We start from the raw sequence: 24,091 nt of genomic DNA, 5'->3' as shown, positions 1-24,091 counted from the left end.
TTCTACCTCCAGACCCTTTTGCTCGTTGAGAGTGGCTTATTAAATGTGGGTGATCTTCACTTAAGAGAGGGAAGACTGCGGTTAGCGAGAGGTTAACCAATCATGTCTTCGGGATCCTAAATAAGGCTCCCCACAACTCCCTAGGTAGAGAACATTTTGGGGGTGGAGGTTGAAATCACATAAAAATGGCAATATAAGCAAAGGAATGCAAAAGAAACAACACTAGCTACTTGTCTTCAGGAAATGGTTCAGAGTGAAGAGAAACAAGGAAGGCAATCGGTAAAACGAAAATAGGTTTGGCGTCGGGACCATGTGGTGGAATGTTCCACTTGCAAACAAGGTTATTCAGAAAGGGACGATCAAAGGTCGAGGGGCTGCAGCCTGGAAGCATGTGCTCCCACATTCAGGAGTTAGAGAGGAGAGGATGCAGGGCAGGGACAAACCTAGGGCAGGAGTTTATTAGAACTTGGAGTTCAGCGAACTACGACCCCTGGGCCAAATATGGCCCAGGGCCTGCTTTCGTAAATAAAACTCTACTGGAGCCCAGCCACACACACTCATTTCCGTACTATCTACTGCTGGTTTGGGGACAGCGGACTTGAGTTACTGTGACAGAGAACATATGGCCCGCAAAGCATATGGTTTTCACTATTTGGCTCTTTACAAGAGTAAGTTTGCCAACTTACGTTATCATCCATGGAGTCCAAGATCATAGAAAATTCTGAAGAACCTATGCCTGATAGATCTCCACGAATCAGTAACAAAAGATCCTCTGACATAGTCTAGTGATTAGTCTTGGATTCGGCTTGCATTTGACTCTGACACATCCTGTTTCCCTGAATGGAGAACCGTCGCTCCAGGGCTGTGACGGCCAGGACACTGGTTCCGCACCAGGCAACGACCGAGCGCCTGTTCTGCGTGACTTCCGCTGCGAGTCCAACCCACTGCCCCCAGCAGGTGCCCCTGAGAGGACACACATGCGTCTTGCCCGCAGAGAGCCAGGACGGCAGTCTTTTCATGAACTCGCTTATTAGTTTTGTTTTGTTTTTTTTTTTTTAGAATCACAAAATAATTTTATTAAAACATAAGAATTTTTTGGTATATCTTTTATGGAGTTCAATTTCCCAACATATAGCATAAAAATCAGTGCTTATTCCGTCAAGTGCCCCCCTCAGTGCCTGTCACCCAGTCACCCCAAACCCCCACCCCCCCTCCCTTTCTACTGCCCCTTGTTCATTTCCCAGAGTTAGGAGTCTCTCATGTTCTGTCTACCTCACTGATATTTTACTCCTTTCCCCTTTATTCCCTTTCACTATTTGTTATATTCCCCAAATAAATGAGACCATATAATGTTTGTCCTTCTCCGATTATTTCACTCAGCATAATACCCTCCAGTTCCATCCACGTCGAAGCAAATGGGGGGTATTTGTCATTTCTTTTTTTTTTTTTTTACATCTTTTTAATCGCTTATTAGTTTTAACCATGGACTTAGTATTTTTCTATTTTATTTTTATTTATTATTTATTTTTCTTCCTTTTTAAAATTTTTAAGTTTATTTTTTTTTTAAATGTAACATGTAAATGTTTTTAGTGCAGTCAGATTTGCCAACATACAGGCAACACTCTTTTTTGAACTTGGCCACAGCGGCTTCTTGCAAGATACATCTATGAAGGCGAGGGGAACAAAAGCAAAAATGAACTCTTGGGACTTCATCAAGATAAAAAGCTCCTGCACAGCCAAAGGAACAGTCAACAGAACTAGAAGACAACCTACAGATGGGAGAAGATATTTGCAAATGACACATCAGATAAAGGGCTAGTATTTTTTTTTTAAGTGCTTCTTTATGACTTATTTCGGAATCACTAGTTTTTCAAGTCGGAAGACAACTTGTCCTCTCCTCATTCTATAGCTTAGAAGGTTGGGCCTGCTGATGACGCGTGAGGAAGCTGCCCAGGCCCGATCGGTGGTGTAACCAGGCCCAGCACGAGGTGCCTGGACCAGCTGCTCTCTGGGGCGGTGTTAACGTCCCGTATCTTATGCTTGAAAACAGAGAGATGATGTCTCCAAAGTAAAGGTTTTCAATCTGTGAATGCTTAGGACAGGTTACTTTTCCCCACTAGTTCTTCACCGTCGTTTTTAACCGGATTTTAAAATCATATCTGTGCACAGTATCGATAACTCGAAAGTCTCACTGGTATCCCCGTCCCCCAGAGCCCCGGACTGTCCCCGGAAGGTGACCTTAAAGACCTTGCCCAGAAAACGCATCAAGATACAGAAGATTTTTTCAAAAGGACACATGTGGTGTATGGGAAACGCCGTCCTGCCTGTCGTTTGGCCGCTCAACGCCATCCCACGGAGGCTGAACATGTCCCTGCTCCACACGTGGGGACCGACGTCCTCCCCGACAGCCTGCACTGCCGACTGTATGGAGCTGGCAGGGGCCGGGGGCACTGGCCCCGGAGTCCAAGCTGCTGACTCCCAGGCCAGCCCCGCCGCTCCCGGGGCCTCCTTAGGGCAAGCCCATCAGCTGCAGCCTCAGCGGGGACGCGGCTCCAGCTGTGAGGCTCGGCTGTGACACGGCCAACAGGCCAGCGTGGGGCCTGGAGCTCAACATGCTCTCACCGGGGCTCCTTGGCTTCGGTCGGTCGGCATTTATCCTCCACTATTTCAACGCATAGCATTTTATTTTTTTAAAGATTTTTTATTTATTTATCAATGAGAGACACAGAGAGAGGGAGGCAGAGACCCAGGCTCCCTGCAGGGAGCCCAACATGGGACTTGATCCCGGGACCCCAGGGTCACGCCCTGGGCTGAAGGCAGCGCTAAACCACTGAGCCCCCCGGGCTGCCCCACGCATAGCAGTTAGATCGACTGCTCTCTCGAATACTTCTCGTTTTCCCGATGAAATAAAACGCCACGGCTACCAGAGTCTCCTCGAGCTTCGTTGTGAATTAGCCCAGCAGAGAGAACAACAAAGACCCTATTAAAGAATTAATCAACTAAAACTCCTCCTTTACAGGGGCTCCTCGTATGAGTACGCTCAGTGGCGATGCACCCCGATTCCTCTCCTATCCACGTTTAGATCTTTAAACGCTCTTAAATACTTCAGCGTATTCACCCCTTGTACAATTGTGTGGCAGAAATATTTCCTGTCGCATGATGTTGTTAAAAAACAACTATGGGGGCCCCTGGGGGGCTCAGGGGTTGAGTGTCTGCCTCTGGCCCAGGCTGTGACCCTGGGGTCCTGGGATCGAGTCCCACATTGGGCTCCCTGCACAGACCCTGCTTCTCCCTCTGCCTGTGTCTCTGCCTCTTTCTCTCTCTGTGTCTCTCATGAATTAAATAAATAAAATCTTTAAAAAAATAAAAATAAAAAACAGCCATGATGCTGGACCTCAGTTAAAAGCGCAACAAAACACTTTATCGGTCAAAATGTTTAACCACAAATTATAAAATAAAAAGCCAAAGTGTCCTGAAACAACTGGAATGCTTTCAAGACTAAGGCAGCTGTATTTTTTTTTTTTGTATAAACACTGCTTCAGTCCCGAACCCAGTTTATAGTACACAAAAACAAAAGATTATACTGAATTGACGTTGCAGGCATGCCCAGCACCTGCTTATCTTGTATTTTGTGTTAAACTGAGGACCTTCCTTATCCATGTGTTAGGAGACAGGTGAGAAGTTTAAAAATACGGCTATGAGTGAGAGCCAAGGATATCCACTTGCAATTTTACTAAAAAGCCTATTGAAAAAAAACAAACTATTATCTTCCTATGTAAATTAAAATATAAATTTTTTCCATAAATGCTTATTGATGACATGCTCAAAAGTGATGAACATATTTTATATTCACGAACCTTGTGAGATGCAGCGTCTCCAAGTACCCTGTCCTGTAAAGACGGGTCATGTATTCATTCCACCGTTTTTGCAGGAGAAAAGACAGCCCCGGACAGACGCGAAGAGCTCCCCCAGAGGCACGCACACTGGCCTGCAGGACGCCAGGACAGCCTTGGCGTCGTAGGCCCATCATTTTATACAGAAACTTAGAGCTTTGGAAAGTCCAGCTAGAGCCTGTGCTGTCAAAGCACAACTCAAAACCCACGCACCCAGAAAACAGACCTTTAACACTTAATGAAAAGGAAGGTGTAGTGGATTAGGAATAAGTGATCTAGGTTTTAAGAGCTAAACTCGGGGAACCCGGGGGGCTCGGTGGTCGAATGTCTGCCCTCGGCCCAGGGCGTGACCCCGGGGTCCCAGGATCGAGTCCCGCATCGGGCTCCCTGCATGGAGCCTGCTTCTCCTGTGTCTCTGCCTCTCTCTCTGGGTCTCTCATGGATAAATAAATAAAATCTTGAAAAAAAAAAAAAAAAAAGAGCTGAACTAAACACTCATTAGCTGTGGGCCACCGGGGAGTCACTTGAGTAACCTCAGTTTCCCCTTAATGGGGATTCCCAAAATGGAGATTTTAAAAACCTCACCTTCCACCAACCAGAACTGTGGTGAGGAGCCAATGGGACAACGTGTGGTGCTCACTTGGTAAGTGGAAATCCGTGCGTGGAGACCCACATGGTATATACCAAGCACACCCCTTTTTTGTTAAATAAACTCAGGTCATTTTAGTTTCAATCTTTCTATCGGCAGCTGCCAAAGATGATAAGTTTTCTTTATTATTATTATTTTTGGGGGGCCACCTTTGGACCAACATTTCATATTAATGAATCAAGTCAATACATACGTACAGTCTGCCTGATGTATGTGTACTGAGAGATGACTAGACACAGGAAGGCAAGTCACGGTCCGGGATAAGCCTCAATTATGAAAGAGCTAATGACATTAAAGGCAAGCGAAGATACATGTGTTTTATGGGATAGAAATTAAATGGTCTCTATTAAACTCATATTCTCAATGCGAAACACACTGCGACCTATTTCAAGGAAGGCTCGTCCGTATGTTCCTTCACATACACGACAAATGCCCACGGAGCACACATGCTGTTCTGGCCTGAAGCTGGTGCGGGGGAACAAGGGGAGATGACACGGGCCCCAGGCTGCTCCCTCACGGGTGCGCTCACTGAAGACTTAAAACCCACAGGAAGACCAGAGCCGTGCATATATGTGGTTCATCGTCAAACCGCCTGATGCGGGGACCATCTTGAGTCTCCGAGAAGACGAATTAAAGACACGCTCCGCACAGTTTCAATGGAACAGAGTTCTTAGAAGATTAGGATGATTCTTAGAAGATTAAAGATGAGATTCCTTAAAGAACCCATTGCTGGGACATCAAGGAAGGATGTGCAGGCTGCCGCTCTTCGTGACATCCGATATCCGGCCTGTGGTGACCTCTCACCCACGTGCAAAGGTCACAACATATGCACTGAAGAAATCTGTGTCTACCTGTGATTAAAAAGAAAAATCTCAAATCTCGAGGCTGGGATGGGGAGTTTCCGGTTCGTTCTGATTCTTCCAGAAGCCAATCTAATAGCCCTGCAAGGGGCAGGACACGGAGAACATGGTCACCAAGGATACGTCCCGAGACCATCCAGACGTTAGGAATCAAACCAGTGAGAAGTCTGTTATTGGACGGCAGCGTGAATGTCAAAGGCAAAATTTTACAAGGATCGCAAAATTCAGCTCGCTCTACGAGTCACTCAGTTCATCAATTCGAGTCTAACAATGATCCGAGAGAGTGTTTGGGGGACAGCGGAGGAGATAGCTAGACCTTGAGCACGGGGTTGGGAAGGTCATGCTGAATCTCACGGGAAATCCCTCGATTCTGGGCAACAAGAGGTCACATCACCGTCTCGTCGGCTGGGCTTGTACTGCTGCAACAGGCGGCGAAGACCACAAAATTACCTACGTTGCGTCCCTTCTAATTCGGTTCCACATGGTTTCCTTGATCACTTTCTGGGTTTGACCCCGTACCCTGAACGAAGGCACTTTCCTTTAACGTGGCAACTCTCTCCGAACCCAAGCCCGCGATCCATCTAACCGGGACCGTAAGCCTGTTACAGATGTCATCTTTAAAGACGTCTTTCTAGACTTGCCTCTCAGCAAAGGGACTAATGTTAATCCGCCTCCCGAGGTCAAGAAAAATTCACCAGAATGTAGGGAAAGGTGAAACCCGAGCCAAACAAGAATTTCGTACGAACAAAAAGCTAGCAATGGAATGTAAATCGCCATCACGGATGCCTTCCAAACGTTTGAGGGGTGCTACGCATCCTCCAGGGCGTTGGAGCATCGGGCTGGTTGAGCCCCTGCCTGGAACGGGCGCAAAGAAGAGACTGTAAGAGCCTTAGAAGGTCTTGCCTCGAGATTCCATGCGTTGGGGCCAACTCTGTGGGCAGTATTTAAGCAACAAACTTTCCTCATTTCCACGGCCTTTCTGTGTCTAAGATCATGATGCCTGATTTTTTTTAATAATAAATTTATTATTATTGGTGTTCAATTTGCCAACATACAGAATAACACCCAGTGCTCATGTTAGTATGCATGATTAATCGATGAGTTTTAGTTTTTGTTTTGAAATTTTCTTTGTATCTTTTTGGAAGTAGAATATTAATATGACCTGTCTACAGGGCCTTCTCTTCAAGGAAGTTCTGGAATAGCAGCACGTTACGCCACAATGTTATACATCTACAAAGGCACTAAATGAATCCGATTTTTCTGGTACATTCGCAGGATCATGCAACCATCTCCGTGAACTAATTCTGACTTTGCTTCCCTCTGAGAGAAGCCGCAGACATGGTACCTTGACTCCCATCCACCCACACGTGACTCCCGAGCCCAGGCAACCAGCATGGTACTTTCTGTCTACAGATTTGCTTATTCTGGGTAATTGCAACAGGACTGCGTCAAATGTGGTCTTCTGTGACTGGCTTCGTTCACTTGGCATAACGGCTTGGGTGCATCCACGCTGTCCTACGCATCGGTAGTTGATTCCTTCTTATGGCCGAATCATTTCACATTACGTGAACATGCTGTGTTTACCTCGCCGCTGGTTGGGTGATGGACGCTGGGTTGTTCCCAACATTTGCCCATTGTGAATCATGTTGTCACAGACATTTGTGAACAAGTTTTTGTTAGGATACACACTTCCATTTCTCCTGGATGTGTAAGTGCTGGGTTATGATAACCCAACGTGTAGCCCTTTGAGGAACTACCAGGTTGTTTACCAAAGTGGCCATCCCGTCTCGCATTCCTCCAGGAGAACGTGAAGGTTCCAGATCGCCCACACCCCCACACACACCTATTACCTTCCTCTTTTATTTGACCATCTCAGTGGGTGTGCGGTGGTTTTTTTTTTTTTTTTTTGGTATAGTTTTATTTATGATAGACATAGAGAGAGAGAGAGAAGCAGAGACACAGGAGGAGGGAGAAGCAGGCTCCATGCCGGGAGCCCAACTGTATTTCCCAAAAGATTAGTGATGCTCACTCAACATCTGTCCCTGTGCCTACTGGCCATTTTTATATCTCCTTTTGAGAAATATCTATTCAGATACCTTTGCCTATTTTTTAATAGATCGTTTATTCTTTTGTTGTTGAGTTACAAGAGTTCTTTATATATTCTAGACACAAGTTCCTTCTCACACATAGGATTTACAAATTTCATCATATTTTCTCCCATTCTGTGGGTTGGTGATGGTATCATTTGCAGGACACAAGCTCTTAACTTTGAATGTAGTCCAATTTATCTACTTTTTCTTTCTTTTTTCTTAATTTTATTTTTTTTATTATTACAAATTTATTTTTTTATCTTTTCTCTTGCCCCTTGTACTTTTGATATTGCACGCAAGAAACGGCTGCCTAATCCAAGGTCACAAAGATATACTCTCGTGTTTTATTCTAAAAATTTTATAGATTCAGTTCTTACATTTAGGCCCATGGTTCATTTTCAGCTGATACAGCATGGTTGGGTTGTTTGTTTTTTTTTAAATTTATTTATTTTTAGAGAGGAAGAAAAAGAGAAAGCACACAGGCGCATGGGGAAGGATGGGGCAGAGGGAGAGGTAGAGAGAGAATCTCAAGCAGATGCCACGCTGAGCATGGAGCCCTGTACGGGGCTCAATCTCACGACCCTGATCATGACCTGAGCCGAAATTACGAGTTGGAGACTTTACCAGCTGAGCCACACAGATGTCCCAAGCATGGTTTTAATATACATTTATTCATTAGTTCTACACACATCAACCATTTGAAAAATGTGAATTTTGGACTAATCTTCCCCCTTCCCATTCTTCCTCCAAAATGCTATATTACACCCCTGCCATATGTAGGCATCATTAGGCCCAGAAAGATGGTGAGTCGCAGTCACTACACCAAGAACTCATAAACAGAAAGTCAAAACGTACAATCTCGTGAGTAGTGCCCTATGGAAGACGAATTACTTGCCCTGGGCACCGTCAAAATACTTTTCAAACAAGAAACGAGAAAGAGAGCACTTGAAATCCCGGTTGCCGTCTCCGACCCAGGATGCATGGTTGTCACCACCGTGGGCGCGGAGAGGAGTAGGGAAGCACTGAACTCAGGCTGTCGTGAGGAGGATATTTTAGTGAAGGAAAAGGTACCCGACGGATGGGTTTAGGATTTAGGGGGATGGAAACGGACAGGGAGTGAGCGCCTAGGACAAAGTAAGTCGGAGATAAGAGGATCACTCTCCGTGGCCAAAGGGACAGTAGAGATAAGCCAAAGGGAAACGCTGCACCTATAGCAGTGAGGGACACCAGGTTCTGGGCTCAGGAACTTGAATCATGTCCTGTTTTGTGTGAAGGGCATCAGGGGTGATGCAGCCCAGTTGGGAAATGTTAGCCCCATGGCAAAGTCCACAGTGGTGGAAGGAAGGGCAGGCCCTGGAGCAAAATCACTCAGCCATTCTCCTTGTCTTGTCATTCAGTCTTTCTTCTCCTTAATATAAAGGGGGATGTCTACGTCTGCATAGTTGACTTTAAAAATAAACTATTTCTAACCCGGGTCCTTGGTGAGCTTTTTAAAAGGTCCTCTTCTGTGGGTTACCAAAGGAAACGTTTAGAATGGCAGGCTCAAGGCAGGAATTTTGCACAGTTCATTGTGGGAAGTCAGCCCACCCAGCCTGACAGCCCGGTAGAGACAATCCAAAAAAATGGATTATTAAGGAAATGCAATTAGGGAGCTACTAAATCCTCTCAAATGCAAGCAAAGCCTAATCCAGCATGGAACCCCACAGGCAGGCAATGACCTAGACCAGTGTTTCCTCTACCACACAAGCAGGCCATATTTAAACCCCTTATTTATGTATTTTTTTAATCAATTGATCATTCCAGTAAATGCATAATAAATTTATTCAGGGGTAAAGAGATGAAGCCTGTGATTTAAGTGTGGGAATCTTAATTTTTTTTTTTTTTTAAGGCACAGATTGATAGGGTGAAAGAAGTCACTGCATCTTGAAGGGAGCAGTTCCCTGAAGATAATTATGCTAAATTAAGTTTCAAACACATTTTTTAGAAGCATCAATACAAGCTCTATAATTGCCCTACTGAGTCTCAGTCATGCAAATCTGCGTATTAGGAAAAAAGAAGCTGGGGCACCTGGGTGGCTCAGATGGTTAAACGTCTGCCTTCAGTTCAAGTCATGATCCCAGAGTCCTGGGATCAAGCCCCGAATGGGGTGCTCCCTGTTCAGCAGGGAGTCTTGCTTCTCCCCTCTGCCCCTCCCCGTGCTCATGCTCTTGCTCTCTCTCAAATAAATAAATAAAATCTTCCAAAAAAAAAAAAAAAGAAAGGAAAGGAGAAAGAAGTTGTGACCAGGATTATATAATTTTTCATGGACAAACAGTTGCAAAGATGGATAAGCTTGAGAACGTTTCAACGCACACAAGTCCCCATCACTCCCCCAGGAGACGCCTGTAATTGATGCTAAGACTCAGTTTGAATGGGGATAGTAGCACCCCGCACACACTGTGCTGAGTCCCCCTTTTGAGTAGAAATCATGCTTATTTGATGAGATTCAAGAAGGAAAAAAAAGGCAACACTGAGAGTCCGTTCTGCTCATCACAAGTCCTACAAGGTCTCCTATGTTCTTCATCTGTTTCCATCCCTCCTGACAGAAGGCTGTTGGGATACTCAGTTCTCGCCTAAGCCCCCACCTAAGCCAGGCCAATCATCAAAGAGAAAAAAGCAGCTTTTCAGTGGAGAACTTTAAAAAAAAAAAAAAAAAAAAAGAGTGGGTTGAAATGTCCTTACTTGAACTTGAAAGCTTAATGAGCCTTGGTGCCAAAGAGCGGGAGCCTGGCCAAGTCCGTGAAGCCAACTGCGATATGGCCGAGGGACAAAGGAGAAGCCTACACAGAAGGCCTATCAAATTCTTACCAGCCCGCTAAGCCCCAAATCAGCGAGGGCCAAAGGGCCCAAGTTTGCTGAGATTCGAGTGAGCATCTGGGTTAAAGAGCTCCAGACAAAGAGCTGGAAGACACGCTGTGCTCTAACCACCCTGGGTCTCCGCCTCATCACGACAAAGGGAGGCGAGAAGGGCTGACCCGGGTCGTTCACCTACCGGGGCCGCCCTGAGGATCAGGAAGGAGATGGGTTATGCCGACGATGAACAAAGCAGCGGGGACTAGAAGGCATCGGTCTGGGGTTGCCCACAACCGGGGCGACCACATACCCCCATTTCCCAGGGATGGTCTCCGGTTTCATTGGTTGTTCCAGCGTCTCGGCTGGTTAACGCCCCCAATTTCACCCTCAAAACCCTCTCGCCTGAATGTCAGTTCAGCGATACGGTCAGTGGGGCCAGACCCCTCTTCTTTTCCTTTTTTTTTTTTTTTTCTTGAATAGTTGAGGAAAATACCGCAGGTGTCGTTGATACTAGATGGAGTCTCTACCAAGAGCCTGTTGGAATGAGGCAACGGAATGAGCCAGACTCGGAGCAATCTGGCAAAATCATGATCCGCGGGTCCGGCAGTTGCCAGAGATGGCCACTGGCTCAGAGTCTGCAGGGCCCGCCTCTACCCGGGAGGCAGGCCTGTTCCGAGGCCTCGGGCAAGCTGACATCCGCTGGGACCGTGGACTACGGGTGACCGCCACTTCTTACGTCTTCTTAGCTCCCTTGGCGTCCAGGGCACCATGCTTCCCGGGGGCCCCTCTCACCTCTCTGATGCCCCTTGGCGAGCTTCTCCATCTCTCACCCCTGACCCGGGGGCAGGCCTCCTCAAACTGCTGCTGCTCTTTCTTAACGTGATCTTTGGTGTCAGACTCAGACTTTGGTGTCATTACCGTTGGGCCTTGATGTCTAACAAATCATACTTGAAAAAGCGAAATCCATGGCCTCACCCCTAAGCTCCAGGCCCTTGTCCCCATTGGTCTACGAAGCCACACCCTGGACGGGCTATTTCCCAAACTCACCTGAAATTACGACGTCTTCCAACAAACAGGGTCGTCTTCAGTGAGTGCCAGCGGCCCTAGTCTGCTGCCCCATTAACTGAAACACCGCGGTTATTTTTTAGCCTTTTCTTTCACTTATCTGACTCCTCTACCCTACCAAGTCCTACTGATTTCTTCAGGACTCTTCTTATTTCTATTGCTCTGGTGGAGGTCGAACTCAAAAATTTTCCCATGGCTTCAAGGCCCTCAATTTTGCCCCTGCCTCATCCTCCTCTCCACCTACCCTCATCTCACACCATCATCCCCGGCCGCCCGCCCTGCCCTGTGTCCTACATTTTGGTCAAATGAGTCTCCTTGCAATTCCTCCAATGCACGAGCTTCTATCTTCGGGAATTCAGATGCGTTATGCTGCCGCTCTAGGCTCCTCCCTACTTCCCTCTCTCCTGGCTAATCTCTACTCTTCATTTAGGTCTCTACCTTCATGTCTCTTCCGCAAGAGAATCTGAGGTTTACATCCCGTAGGGAGTCAGGATCTAAAGTCCAGATCTGAGCGGGGTGGCCCTACTATGTGGTTTTATTGCATCGTGTCCTAGGCCTTCCAGTAACTTGCTGGTAAGTGGGTTCCTACAAAGGTTGGTTGAATGAAGGAAGGGATGCCCCCCCCCGCCCCCACTGTCAGGCACGTGGGAAGCCACACACGGCACACTGCTCCCTGACTTCAGACCTCGCCTTCTGCTCCTGCCTCCATCCAGGATGCCCCTCTCTCCCCTCAGCCTATTCTCGTCTTTGGTAAAATTCTGTTGATGTAGCATCTCCCCAGTAACCGTCTCCCAAGCTGTAACAATCTCCCTTTGTTTGGCTTCTTATTAAATCCTGGCAATTAAAACTTGGTCAGTCTCATTTACTCACATGCTGGCCTCCGCGGCTACTTAACTGTTTCCATGCATGTGTTCGGGGCCCCAAACGCATCATAAAACTCTCGAAGATCCGGATCGGGCCTCCCGTTCCCTTTTTATGACCCCTCCGTTCCTAGTCTGAGACCACGCAGAACACAGTCACTATCTAACAAATCCTCCATATGGCAAAATGTCTCCATGCAAAGCCACCCCATCCGAGAAGGGCCAGGACATGTCTGCGGCACGCCACATCTCACGCTGGAACGGGGACAGCAATCCAAGGCAAGCCTTTCTTCTCAGAAGAAGCAGCTCATTCATCAGTAACGATATAAACAACTGTTTGCTGACAGATTTCTTATCTTCAGAAAATTATTTCGCCGACTTAAGAACTGAGACAAAAATCCACTGAGACGTGGTCGAGGGGTTCCCCATTTGCAGACGGACACCCTCAGGCTTTGCGTTCCACGAAAACGCATCTGCAGAATGAAACCCGTTAAGTGCAACCTCTATTAACCCCGAGGCGGATGGAGCTGTAACGGAGAATCTTAAAGAAAATAGATGTTTCAAAAAAAAATAAAAAAGAAAAAATTTAAAAAAAGAAAAAAAAAAGAAACTAGATGTTTCTACGTTGTGGGCTTTAGCCTTCAAGGATGGGGCTGTTCCTCATGTGAGAGCGTACGGGTGTGTGTGTGTGAAGGGACAGGAGTGGAGTGGAGGGAAGGGGGAGAAGGAGAGGAAGAGGAGAGCAGCGGAGGGGAGGGGAAGAGATGGGACAACCCTGACAGCGCCGCAAGGATGGGGAGAAAGTAAAGGTCGCTGATGATCGGTACCCGGGGGCAACAGGTGCAACAGGTGTGACACAGGCGTCGGGTGGGACAAGGGTCCAGTGAAGCAGACCCGACGACAAACAGAAGAGCTCTTCCCTCCGGGCCAGGCCGGCTGACACAGGCTACGGCCGCTTGGAAGCCAGACGGGAACCTGCTAACGCCGCCTGGACGGTTCCGGAACAGCTTCCCAGAGCACGAGACTGCAGGAGGCTGGACGGGGTAGGAGGAAATGACATCGCCGCGAGGGCAAGGTCGCGGTGGCCCACACAGTCGGTCTAGGCCCCCGGCTCCGGCAGCCGAGGCTCGTTATTCACAGATGATCGGGTCTGTAAAGGGCCTGGACCTCCCTGCCCAGCGTTTGATCACAGGCGACGCAGAACAAGCTGCGGAGCAGGGCCCAGCTCGTCACCCCTCGGCTGGCGGCCGCCCTGGAGAAAGAGCTGCTGGGCGCCCGGTGACACAGAACGGCACTGACTGTGCTGTATCCGTGATGACCTCGGGCCTGTTTCCAGTGGTGACAACGGCTGGTGGTCTGGAGCGCCAACCCCAGGCCCTGCCAAGCGCCGCAGCCCTCCCACTCTCGCTCAGGGTCTGGGGCCTCATGAGCGAGCGAGCCCCCCATTTCGCAGATGAAGGGACACAAGCGAACAGTTCAGCGCTCGCAATGCTCCAAGCGCTCAACAGAGACATTTATTTATCCGTATTATCAGCTCACCCGGGCCTCCCATCAGCCCTGTTAATTGCTCCAGTCATGCCGCTTGTTCGGCTACGGGAACCGGGGCTCCGGAGGCCGCGGGAACAGCACGGGGACGACGTGAGCTGTCGGCCCGGCTGCACCGTGTGACACAGTGTTTTCTGACCCGTTTCAGTCTATTTCGCACAGTTCGATAGGATTCGAACTCAGGCCTCTGCAGTGCACTGTGCTTGCTCATGAAAGCACGGGGACTGGCTTCGGTTGAGTGGATGTCGCGGGACAGAGGCGGAACGGAGAGTAAAGAGGGCGACGGAGGGAGGGTGGGAAGTCGCGGCCGAGCAGCAGAGCCCGCGCCCTGTGACAGGTGCCCCTGCGGCCGCGGACGCCCCCGTGACCCCGCCTCTTGCCTATTCCTGCCACCCCGAGGCCTTGCCAGTAGCCGGCGGCCCGTTCGCGTGCATGTGGTGTGCGACATGCGTTCAGTGCGGCATTCCCACGGCGAAGGAAGGGGAAGAGCATCCTAGGAGAGTCATAAGGAAGAGGCGCCCCGAGCTCAGCGGTGAGCGTCTGCCCCGGCCCAGGCCGTGACCCCGGGGTCTTGGGTTTGAGTCCCGCACCAGGCTCCCTGCAGGGAGCCTGCTTCTCCCTCTGCCTGTGTCTCTACCTCTCTCTCTCTCTGTGTGTGTGTCTCAGGAATAAATAAAATCTTTAAAAAGAAAGGAACATCATAAGGAAGAGAAAACACACATGCCGTCCTGGCCTGTGGTGATCTAAAAGGCCCACAGGGAAGTGGAGGCGCGCGTCCAATCTCGCTGTTGGAGGGTCAGCCGGCCTCCCCTTTTGCCTCCTTACTTCATATCTCTCCACACATGACTCTCTTTTCCTGAATCATCTGCTTCTAGACGCGGGTGCGTGCATCATCCCTACGGGATTCCTGTCACTTTCCTTTAAGTCTGAAATTTTTTAAAATAGTTGGATGGGCGGCGCGGGGGGAGATTTATAAAAAAGTCCTGGGAAAACCTTTCCTGAAAAGCTGTCTTAGTCTCCTAAGTAGCATTCTGGTGCTGCCCGAGCCCAAGGACCTGAGTCTAGGAGGGGGATGGTCCCACTTGAAACGCGGCACAGCGCCCACAGCCAGCGCTCCCCGTGAGCAGCCTGCGCCCGTGGGCCATGTACGCCCGGCCTCACGACCCGCAACCCCCGGAAATGGGAGGACCCTCACCATGGCCCCCGAGCCGGGACACACGGGCCACCGCTGCGCCCTGAGCTGCACGGCAGGTCCTCAAGCTCCCGCTAAATGGTACAGTCCGCGTCACAGAAACCACTCGGAAGCCTCCTTTCTGGAATTCTCTCCGAGCGGGGTGAGCCGGGTGCTGGGAAGCGGGGCCCGGGGGCACCCCCCTAGGGGCTGCTGCTCGTCACCTTCCTCTGAGGCCCTCCAGTGCTCGGGGCCACCTGCAGCAGCTGGTCCCTGCCTCTACGGCGTGACCCTGTCGCCGCTGCAGCCCGGCCCCGCTTGGACCACACGTGTTTCACGGGCCATCCCATCACGTGAGCATCTAACCCCCACACGTCCAGGGTACACTTGGGGCGACGAACGGTCACAGTGAAAGCGCGCCGGCTGTCCCCGGCCTGGGCACACGCGGCCTGCCGTCCGCTGCTGGTGTCGCAGCCAGAGGCCGGGTCCCAGGGCTCCCTGGTGCTGTTCCCTCCCCGCTGGAGCCCCCTCCTGCCCCGGAGCCCCAGGTGCCCCTGGGCACCCCTGTCCCCAGGCTCCACCTGAGAAGGCCCAAGCCGCACCACCGACCGCTCCCCTGCACCCGCTCCCCCTCTTCGGGAGGCCCCCGGGCACCCAGGGCTCGTTTCCGGTCCTAATCTCAGGTCCTGGGATCAAACCTGCACTGGGCTCCACGCTCGGCGGGAGTCTGCGGGAGATTCTCTCCCCTCCCCGCCCCTCCCCTGCTCATGTGCACGCACGCACATGTGCGCTCTCTCCAAAACACATAATCTTAGAAGAAAAGGAAAGACCAGACCACCCCAAGCACCCGCGGGGTGCCTACACCCCAAGACCACCTGCTGTCCTTCACGCCCTGTCCTGCTGAGACCCCATCGTCACCCCCTGCCCTCTCCTCCCTCCACACTCAGCCTTTTCTGCACCAGCCCCGGGCCTCTTGCTTCTCTCTCCCTTTAACATGCCAACTGTAGGCTCAGGACAGTCGTTAAGAGCAAAAGCTAAGAAACCAGACCCCTGGATGTATTTCTCGACCGTACAGCCTCAGGCAGGTTAGTTAATCCCCCGAGCCTCCACTGATCACCTCCGTGCAGCGGGTATGAGGACAGTCCTCGCAGGCCACACGGAAGTTTGGCAAGAAGCAAAAAACCAGACCCCAGACCCAGAAGGAAGCCCTCTGTTTGATGAGAACTATGAATTTCTTCAGACCCATCAACAGCTCAGGAAATGTTTAGTGAACAAGGAGCATGAAGTCTCCCCGGCTGGACCGGCATTTAGGGCCGATCCAACCCGGACAAAGGGAGGAGAGTCTGTCGAACAAAAGGAGTCATTCACTGACGCTGTTCGTGTGTTCCTCCGCTGGGGTCACGACGCTATTACAGGACACCGGCTGGGCTTCTGTTCTGAATAATACGAACTTGAAAAGCTCCAACAATTTTTATTTTTATTTTTTTTAAGATTTTATTTAGGGGATCCCTGGGTGGCTCAGCGGTTTAGCGCCTGCCTTTGGCCCAGGGCGTGATCCTGGAGTCCCGGAATTGAGACCTGCGTCGGGCTCCCTGCGTGGAGCCTGCTTCTCCCTCCGCCTGTGTGTCTGCCTCTCTCTCTCTCCATGTCTATCATGAATAAATAAATGAATCTTTTTAAAAAATAAAGATTTTATTTATCCAACAATCTTTAAAAAGAGAGCTCGGGCAGCTCAGTGGCTCAGCAGTTTACCACCAGCCTTCAGCCCAGGGCGTGACCTCAGGGTCCCGGGTTCGAGTCCCATGTCGGGCTCCCTGCATGGAGCCTGCTTCTCCCTCTGCCTGGGTCTCTGCTTCTCTGTGTGTGTGTGTGTGTGTGTGTGTGTGTGTGTGTGTGTGTCTCTCATGAATAAATAAATAAAATCTTTTAAAAAAATAAAAAGGGGGCTGCATGTTATGAAAGCCTCAGTCTCTGAGGAGCTGAATTGCTAGTTTTTGAAATCTGAAATTACAGGGAGTTCTTCATACAGTGTTGCGTGTCACCCCATGGGTGGAGGGTTCCGAGCCAGAACCCCTTAGTCACCAGCACCCAGGAGGTGCCCTCTGGTCCTAGAGAGTGGCACGGCCTTGCACATCCCCATCTGCTCTCAGACCCGGGACCCACCGTCTGGGAGCCCGCGCTGTGCTCAGACCCTCCATCCCTGCAGTCTGGTCCTCGCCATGAGCCAGCAACCCCAGCAACGGCACAAGGCCTCGCCACGCGCTCCCGGGACCCAAGGCCCAGGAGTCACTGCTGCTGATCTCTCTGCTCTGCCCAGAGAGGAGGGGACCTCTTCCTCCTGTACCGCCCAACCTTCAGCACGGTCAGCCTCGGGGTTCCTGCACTGAGGAACTCATCTGGTTCTGCTTTCTCCAGCCGCGGCCCCAGCTCTGCCCCAATGGCCCAGGTGGAGACGGGCTACATCCGGTGCATGCGCCTTAGCACCCTCTCTGTGGGTCCCACAGGGAAGACAGGACTCGCCCCGGTCCTCCAATTCCTGCAAGTACCCCAGGGGCTCCCATCCTCGGCGGGTAGGAGGCTTAGATAGTAGCACACTTCTCTTGAGCCCTGGCCTAGTACCGCTCAGTGACCCTTGTGCGGCCTCAAGTTGGCCAGCTCCCTCCGCTTGCCCCTGGCTGTCCGCAGTCCAAACCCTCTATTTATCTAAAGAGGCTCCCGGCTACATTCTGTGCCTCCACCTTGTCTAACCATAGTGTTTCCTAACCTGGCCTTGGCCCAAACCCCATCCCTCCACCCCTAAACAGCCCCAACACTCATCAACGTGTTTGGGAAAGGCCCACGGAGAGCGCCGCTGCTCACAGGACTGAATCCATCCTCTAACTTAACCTTTTCATCGAGGGAAGAAGCAACTTCTTTTCTTCTTTCTTCTTCTATTTTTTTTTCTTCTTAGAGATTTTATTTGCTTATTTGAGAGTGAGAGCACACGCACACAAGACGTGGGGAGGGGCAGAGGGAGAGGGAAAAGCGGGGAGCCGGGACGCTGGGATCCTGACCTGAGCTGAAGGTAGTCGCTTAAGCACTGGGCCACCAGGTGCTCCAAGAAACAAGTTCTATTCATGCAAAAGTGTCCAGACCCAGAGCCTTGTCTGCAGATGAACCTGCCCAATCCAAAATCTGGGAGGCAATACTGCACCCCGGCAGATTTACTCGGGGGAGCATCGTGGGGAGGTGGACACCTACAGGGACCTTTGGAGCAAATGTCAGTTAAATAAAACTTGGTACCAAAGACCCACTTCAACAGAGTTAAGAGACCACAACGTACATAAACCAGACCAGATTCAGTCCGTCCACATCAGGAGAAAGCTATGCCCAGAACCACAGGTGAAGCTGTTAGAACAGGGAAGCAGGTGTTAGAACACAAGGGAGGTATCTGCGGTCTGCCTGCCTTTGTCTCCACTGAGATGCTAAACTACTTATGGTTCATCTAAGAGATGAGCTCTGATTGAGGTTTAATAAAGGGAAAAGAGGGGAGCCTGGGTGGCTCAGCCAGTTAAGCATCTGCCTTCCATTCAGGTCAAGATCCAGGGTCCTGAAATCGAACCCCACATTGGGCTCCTTGCTTAGCAGTGAGGCTGCTTCTCCTTCTAAAAAAAATAAAAAAATAAAAAAAAATAAAAAAATAAAGGGAAAAGAGGCAGTGAAGGAAGTAAAAGTATGAGAGGAGCAAAGAGGCCCTGCAGGAAGGAATGCTTGGAAACAGCAAGCAGGGCATGCGCATTTCTCCTTGAAGAAAAAAGGACAATTGACTTATTTCACTCAGCATAATACCCTCCAGAGCACTGGGTGTTATTCTATATGTTGGCAAATTGAACACCAATAAAAAATAAATTTATAAAAAATAATAATAATAAAATAAAGGTCATATTTTAATAATAATAAAAAGAATTTTTGCATATCCAAAAATAAATAAATAAAGTAAATGAGAGTTAATCAGAAAAAAAAAAGGACAATGGGGAGCAGGGAAAAAATGCTGGTGTGAACTGTGTTGAAAGATGCTGCATAAGAATCAACATTTTGTACGGCACATGATTCTTTAGAGCACCTCATCCACGTGATCCTGTTGAAATTCACGAAAAGTCTATGACATAAGCAAAAGTGATCACTTTTTCTTACCATTTTAGAGGAAAAAAAAAATTGAGACTCACGGAGGTTAAATGATTTAAGGGGTACAGTAAGGTTTGAGTTTCTAGTTCTCAGGTTCCAAGGCCTGAAGTCTTTCAACTACCTCAGTGGGTCCCAAACAACATTCCGGAAGTCGCCAAAATCAGGGTGGATTCATTCTATGTAATTTCACTTACATAAAGTTCCAGATGTAAGGCAGGTAAATGTTACGGTGATATAAATTACGGTACTTTTCTAGAGGAGGTTGAGACTGATCGGGAAGGGCGGGAGAGAACCCGCCGTCCTCCCTCTTGGTCAGGTGGAGGCTGCAAGCATGTACACAGTTCTCAAATCCCACCAGACTGGGTTTTTGAAGCTGTGCATTTCCTGAGGTGCATTTCACCTCAATGGAACAAAAAGCAGTATCCAAATTACAGAACCTATTAAATTCAAAGTTTGAGATCTGAAAGTCTATGTCTATCCATCTCTAAGCGTTAAGGCTCTTGCTTATTTTGTGTCTAGAACCACTTCACAGAGAGCTCCTGAACCCACCATCCCAGCAGCACTTTATGACAAAATCTGGTTTTGTCATAAAACATAAAAATTAAACATTACAGTTATTGTTCGCATTTGACATTTGCCAAGGGCATAAATTATTCAAAATAAGTCAGGGGAGCAAGCCCGGTGAGGAACATTACCTGTCACGTTTTAAGATGTTGTAAGTGGATGCATTTTTTTCACTTGGCATAAATTGCTTTTGTTTTGGGGAAATAGGGGGAGAAAACCTGCTACTTTTACTACAATTGGGTCTACATCCTTTCAATTACTTGGGCCCAGATTCCTACATAGTAAATGATGGTTGGAGCTAAAGCAGCTACCAGATCCTTCTTATCTAATTAGAAAGTCCCCATCACTCCCTATCGTACAAACTCCCTCACTTACTTATATTTACTGCCTGACCCAGTGATTTTTTAAAATTTCAGAATCAAACTATGAATAAATTCAAAATAAAATACAAAGTTTTCAGATGAACTGAATAGCACTAATGATTTTTCTTAACAAAAACAGACTGAATAATAGACTATACTTACTCGCAGAGGAGGATTCCATTTTCTAACCCTGTCCGAAAATCTTTGTCACCAAAACTTCTGCCGGTTACTTGCTGGAAAAAAAAAAGAGAGAGAGAGAGAGCATAAATTTTTCTTTTTCAATCAGGAAGCTCAATGATTTTTTTTTTTTTTAATATTTAAGAGGCTTCAAATAACTGGTGACATTTCCAAGAATAGGGAAAATCTGTTAGGTCTGAATTTCCTTTCCATGTGTAGCTTTGCTGAGATGAGCTAATCTTAAATTTAGACCATTATTTTGAAGCTTTTTCCTACCCAATACCTTAAAAAAAAAAATGTCTGTTCTTCCTGATAAGGATATTACTTTTGGGGCTTGGCCATAATAAGTCAAGGCCACGGCCTCAACCCACACACTTTCAAAAAAGTCTGCAGAAAGCACCACCTAAGGATAAAGTCTCTATTTGTTAAAATATTAAAGGGGCAGAGGAGGGGAGGATACAGACACTTAACCTCAAGAGACAAACATCAAGACAGGAATATGAGAGCCAATACCCATAATAATTTGGGGTGAAAGAGGAAAATAAAATCTGGAAAAGAATGAGTAACAGCCCAGGACTGATTGTTGATGCCTCTGGCTCTCAGCAGCCCTTTGACCTAGGCACTGTCAAATATAAGAATATTGAGTATCTACAGTGTGCCTGATAAATATGCATACTATAAACCCTAAAGCAACTTCTAAAGTAGCAAAATAAACACAGCATAGTTAATAAGCTTGGAAAGGAGATAAACTAGAACCATAAAAAATACTCTTAATAATTAAAAAAGGCAAAAAGAAAAAAGAGGAAAAGAGAATACAGAACAGATGAAAAAAATAAAATTAAGTGACAATACTGTAGACTTACACCTAACCATATCAATAAGTGCATTAAATACAAATGGCCTAAACATCTCCAATTGAAAGACAGAGATTATCATATTGGGAAAAAAGCAAGAGCAAACAATGTGCTGCCTAGGAAAAATGCAGTTTAAATATAAATATAGCGGTAGGTTAAAAATAGAAGAATAGAATAAAATAATAACATGCTAATGCTAATTTTGAAAAGCTGGATATTAATATCAGACAAAGAAACTTTTAGAAGAGTAATATGAAAGACAGACAAAGTCATTTCATAATGACAAAGAGTTTAGCTAATTAGGAAGACAAAAAAAAAATCCTAAACAGTTTTGCATCTAATAAAAACTTCAAAATACATAAGCCAAAACATAGATCTTCAAGGAGAAATAAAAAAATTCACAACTAAAATTAGAAATATATTATCTCTCTCCCACAAGTGATAGAATAAGCAAACAAAAAATGAGTAAGGATATAGAAGACTTGAACAACACTGTCAACCAAATTGACTTACTTGACATTTCAACAACACTTCACCCTACATAGCAGAATACGTATTTTTCTCCTTTAGTTCACAATGAACATGTATTGAGATAGACCAACTTCTGGGTCAGTAAACAAGTCTCCACACACTTAAAATAACTCAACCCATAAAAAAAGCATGTCATCTGACTACAATGGAATTACCTTAGAAATTAACAACAGAAATATCTCTAGGAAAAAAAATCCAAATAATTTTAGACTAAGTAATGCCATGTTAGCCCACTGATGAAAGAAGAAATAAAAAGAAATTAGAATATATTTTGTAGTGAAAGAATATGGCAACATAAAAATGTATGGAAAGACACTAAAGCAGTATTTTGGGGAAATATATAGCACAAAACACCTGTAACAGAAAAGAAGACCTTAAATTAATGAATTTTGTTTCTTTCTACATTAATTAAGTCCAAATTAAGTAGAAAAAAAAGGGGGGAACCATATCAGTTGCAATCAAATCAAATAGAAAACCACAAAGCAATAGAGAAAAATCAATGAAATCAAAAGCAATTTACTTGAGACCAATAAAATTGGGAAACATCTAGCCCCATTGATAAATCTTTAGCTAATAGAACAGAAAATCTTTGGGTTTTAGCCAGAAGAGAAAGACACAAATTACTAACATCAGGAATGATAGAGATGACATCATTACAGATTTTATAGGCATTAAACAGAAAACAGTGAATTTTATACATGAATTTATTTCAATATATTTACCAACTTAGATGCACTGGATTAATTTCTTGACACAAACAACCCAAGTTCGTTCAATAAAGAAATAGGTAACTTTCCCCAAAGAAAATGTCAATCCCAGAAGGTTTATCTGGTAAATTACAACAAATGTGTAAGGAAGAAGTAATACAATTCTACATAAACTATTCCAGACAACTGAAGAGGAAAGCATACTTCCCAACTGATTCTATTAGGTCAGGATTACCCTGATTCCAAAATCAGACAAAAATATTACAACATGCACACACGCATGCACACACACAGAAAATATGCCAACATGTTGTCTCTTCGTGGTGGGAAGCAGGTGTGATTTTTATTCTCTTTTTTAAATTTTCCCTACTCTCCTAGAACTTTCAAGAAAGAAAGAAAAAAAAAAGAAGAAAAGAAAAGAAAAGAGGAAAGAAAAAAGAAAGAAAGAAAGAAAGAAAAAGAAAGAAGAAAGAAAGAAAGAAAGAAAGAAAGAAAGAAAGAAAGAAAGAAAGAAAGAAAGAAAGAAAGAAAGAAAGAAAGAAAGAAAGAAAGAAAGAAAAAGAAAGGAAGGAAGGAAGGAAGGAAGGGAGGGAGGGAGGGAGGGAGTGAGGGAGGGAGGGAGGGAGGGAGGGAAAGGAAGGAAGAAAGGGAAAAAAGAAAAATAGTCCTTTGTTAATATCTTCTCATTTTTACTTAAGGGAATGTGAGAAATGGATAAAAAGTAGCTTGTAGTTACAGTTTGCAAATATCTAGCTCTCTTCCTAAAATAAAGAAATTACAAAAGATCTCTTTTAAAAAGCTAAGATTTTTAAACACAGACTTTAAAAAATTTAGCATTTTCTTTCCTGACTCTATTAGTTCTAATTTATATTCTTAAAACACCACTAACATGATCTGTAAAAGTAACCTTTTTTGGGGCACTCGATGGGATGAGCACTGGGTGTTATTCTATATGCTGGCAAATTGAATACCAATAAAAAATAAATTTACATATAAAAAAGTAAACTTTATTCACCAAGAAGTGATTAGAAGGTTCTGAAAACATTTTCCCCAATTCTTTACATTTTTATTATAATTTGGGGTGCTAACAGTGGGAACCCAGAGGGTTTACCTATATCTATTACAGAATCTCTGGCCAAGATAACCCAGGTCCCTCTCCATTTATTGAGCCATGATAATGGGCAGGGTCATCAGAAACACAATCAGACATGGATACTGCATACGAAACGCTCAGAGAGGAAAATGGATACCTAAAACTCATATCCTAAATAGAAGGTAACAGGACTATTTAGATTATAAGAAAACATTGGTGGTCCATGGATTACTCAAAATTCTCATGTACTATTTAAAATTATGTTGTATGTGATGCATGGCTAGGAAGACATGTCAAGGAGATTTGATTTAACAGCCAGTCTGCTAATTAACATCCTCTAGGGTGTAGCCGCATTAAATTCAATTTCCCGACTGCCAACGCTAGAGGTGGGAACGGGGCCCCGTGCATCTGGAGGAAGGTCATTTCTGCCTCTGTTCTTCCTCTCTTCCTTCCTTGCTGCTGTGTCCATCAGGCCACAGCCTTCTCACTGCTCTCTGCGGACCCTAATGCCATCCTTTCTTCTGAGCCCAAGTCATTCAGTATAGACGGGTCTAGATCTTGGTTAAGAAGGTCAACAGTTGAATAGACTCCAGAGATTCAACAAGGACCATGCCACTGAAGAGGCAGGTCCTGAGACCAGCAGCAGCAGCAGCATCTTCCCCTGGAATCAATGT

At 46.7% G+C, this 24,091-nt stretch overlaps 1 protein-coding gene across 15 annotated transcripts in view; it reads right to left on the bottom strand.

Annotated features, from left to right (window-relative positions):
• LIMCH1 (LIM and calponin homology domains 1) overlaps positions 1–24,091 on the bottom strand; it is a 298,658-nt gene that overhangs the window by 157,979 nt on the left and 116,588 nt on the right. For all 15 annotated transcript variants that reach the window (XM_072775449.1, XM_072775450.1, XM_072775459.1 and 12 more), the window contains one exon: positions 20,218–20,288. In XM_072775449.1, the coding sequence (XP_072631550.1) occupies positions 20,218–20,288 (71 nt within the window). The remainder of the gene's footprint in view (positions 1–20,217; positions 20,289–24,091) is intronic.

Source organism: Canis lupus, chromosome 14 (assembly GCF_048164855.1).
Source record: "Canis lupus baileyi chromosome 14, mCanLup2.hap1, whole genome shotgun sequence".
Taxonomy (NCBI): domain Eukaryota; kingdom Metazoa; phylum Chordata; class Mammalia; order Carnivora; family Canidae; genus Canis; species Canis lupus.
This window is presented reverse-complemented; position numbering and strand designations above follow the sequence as displayed.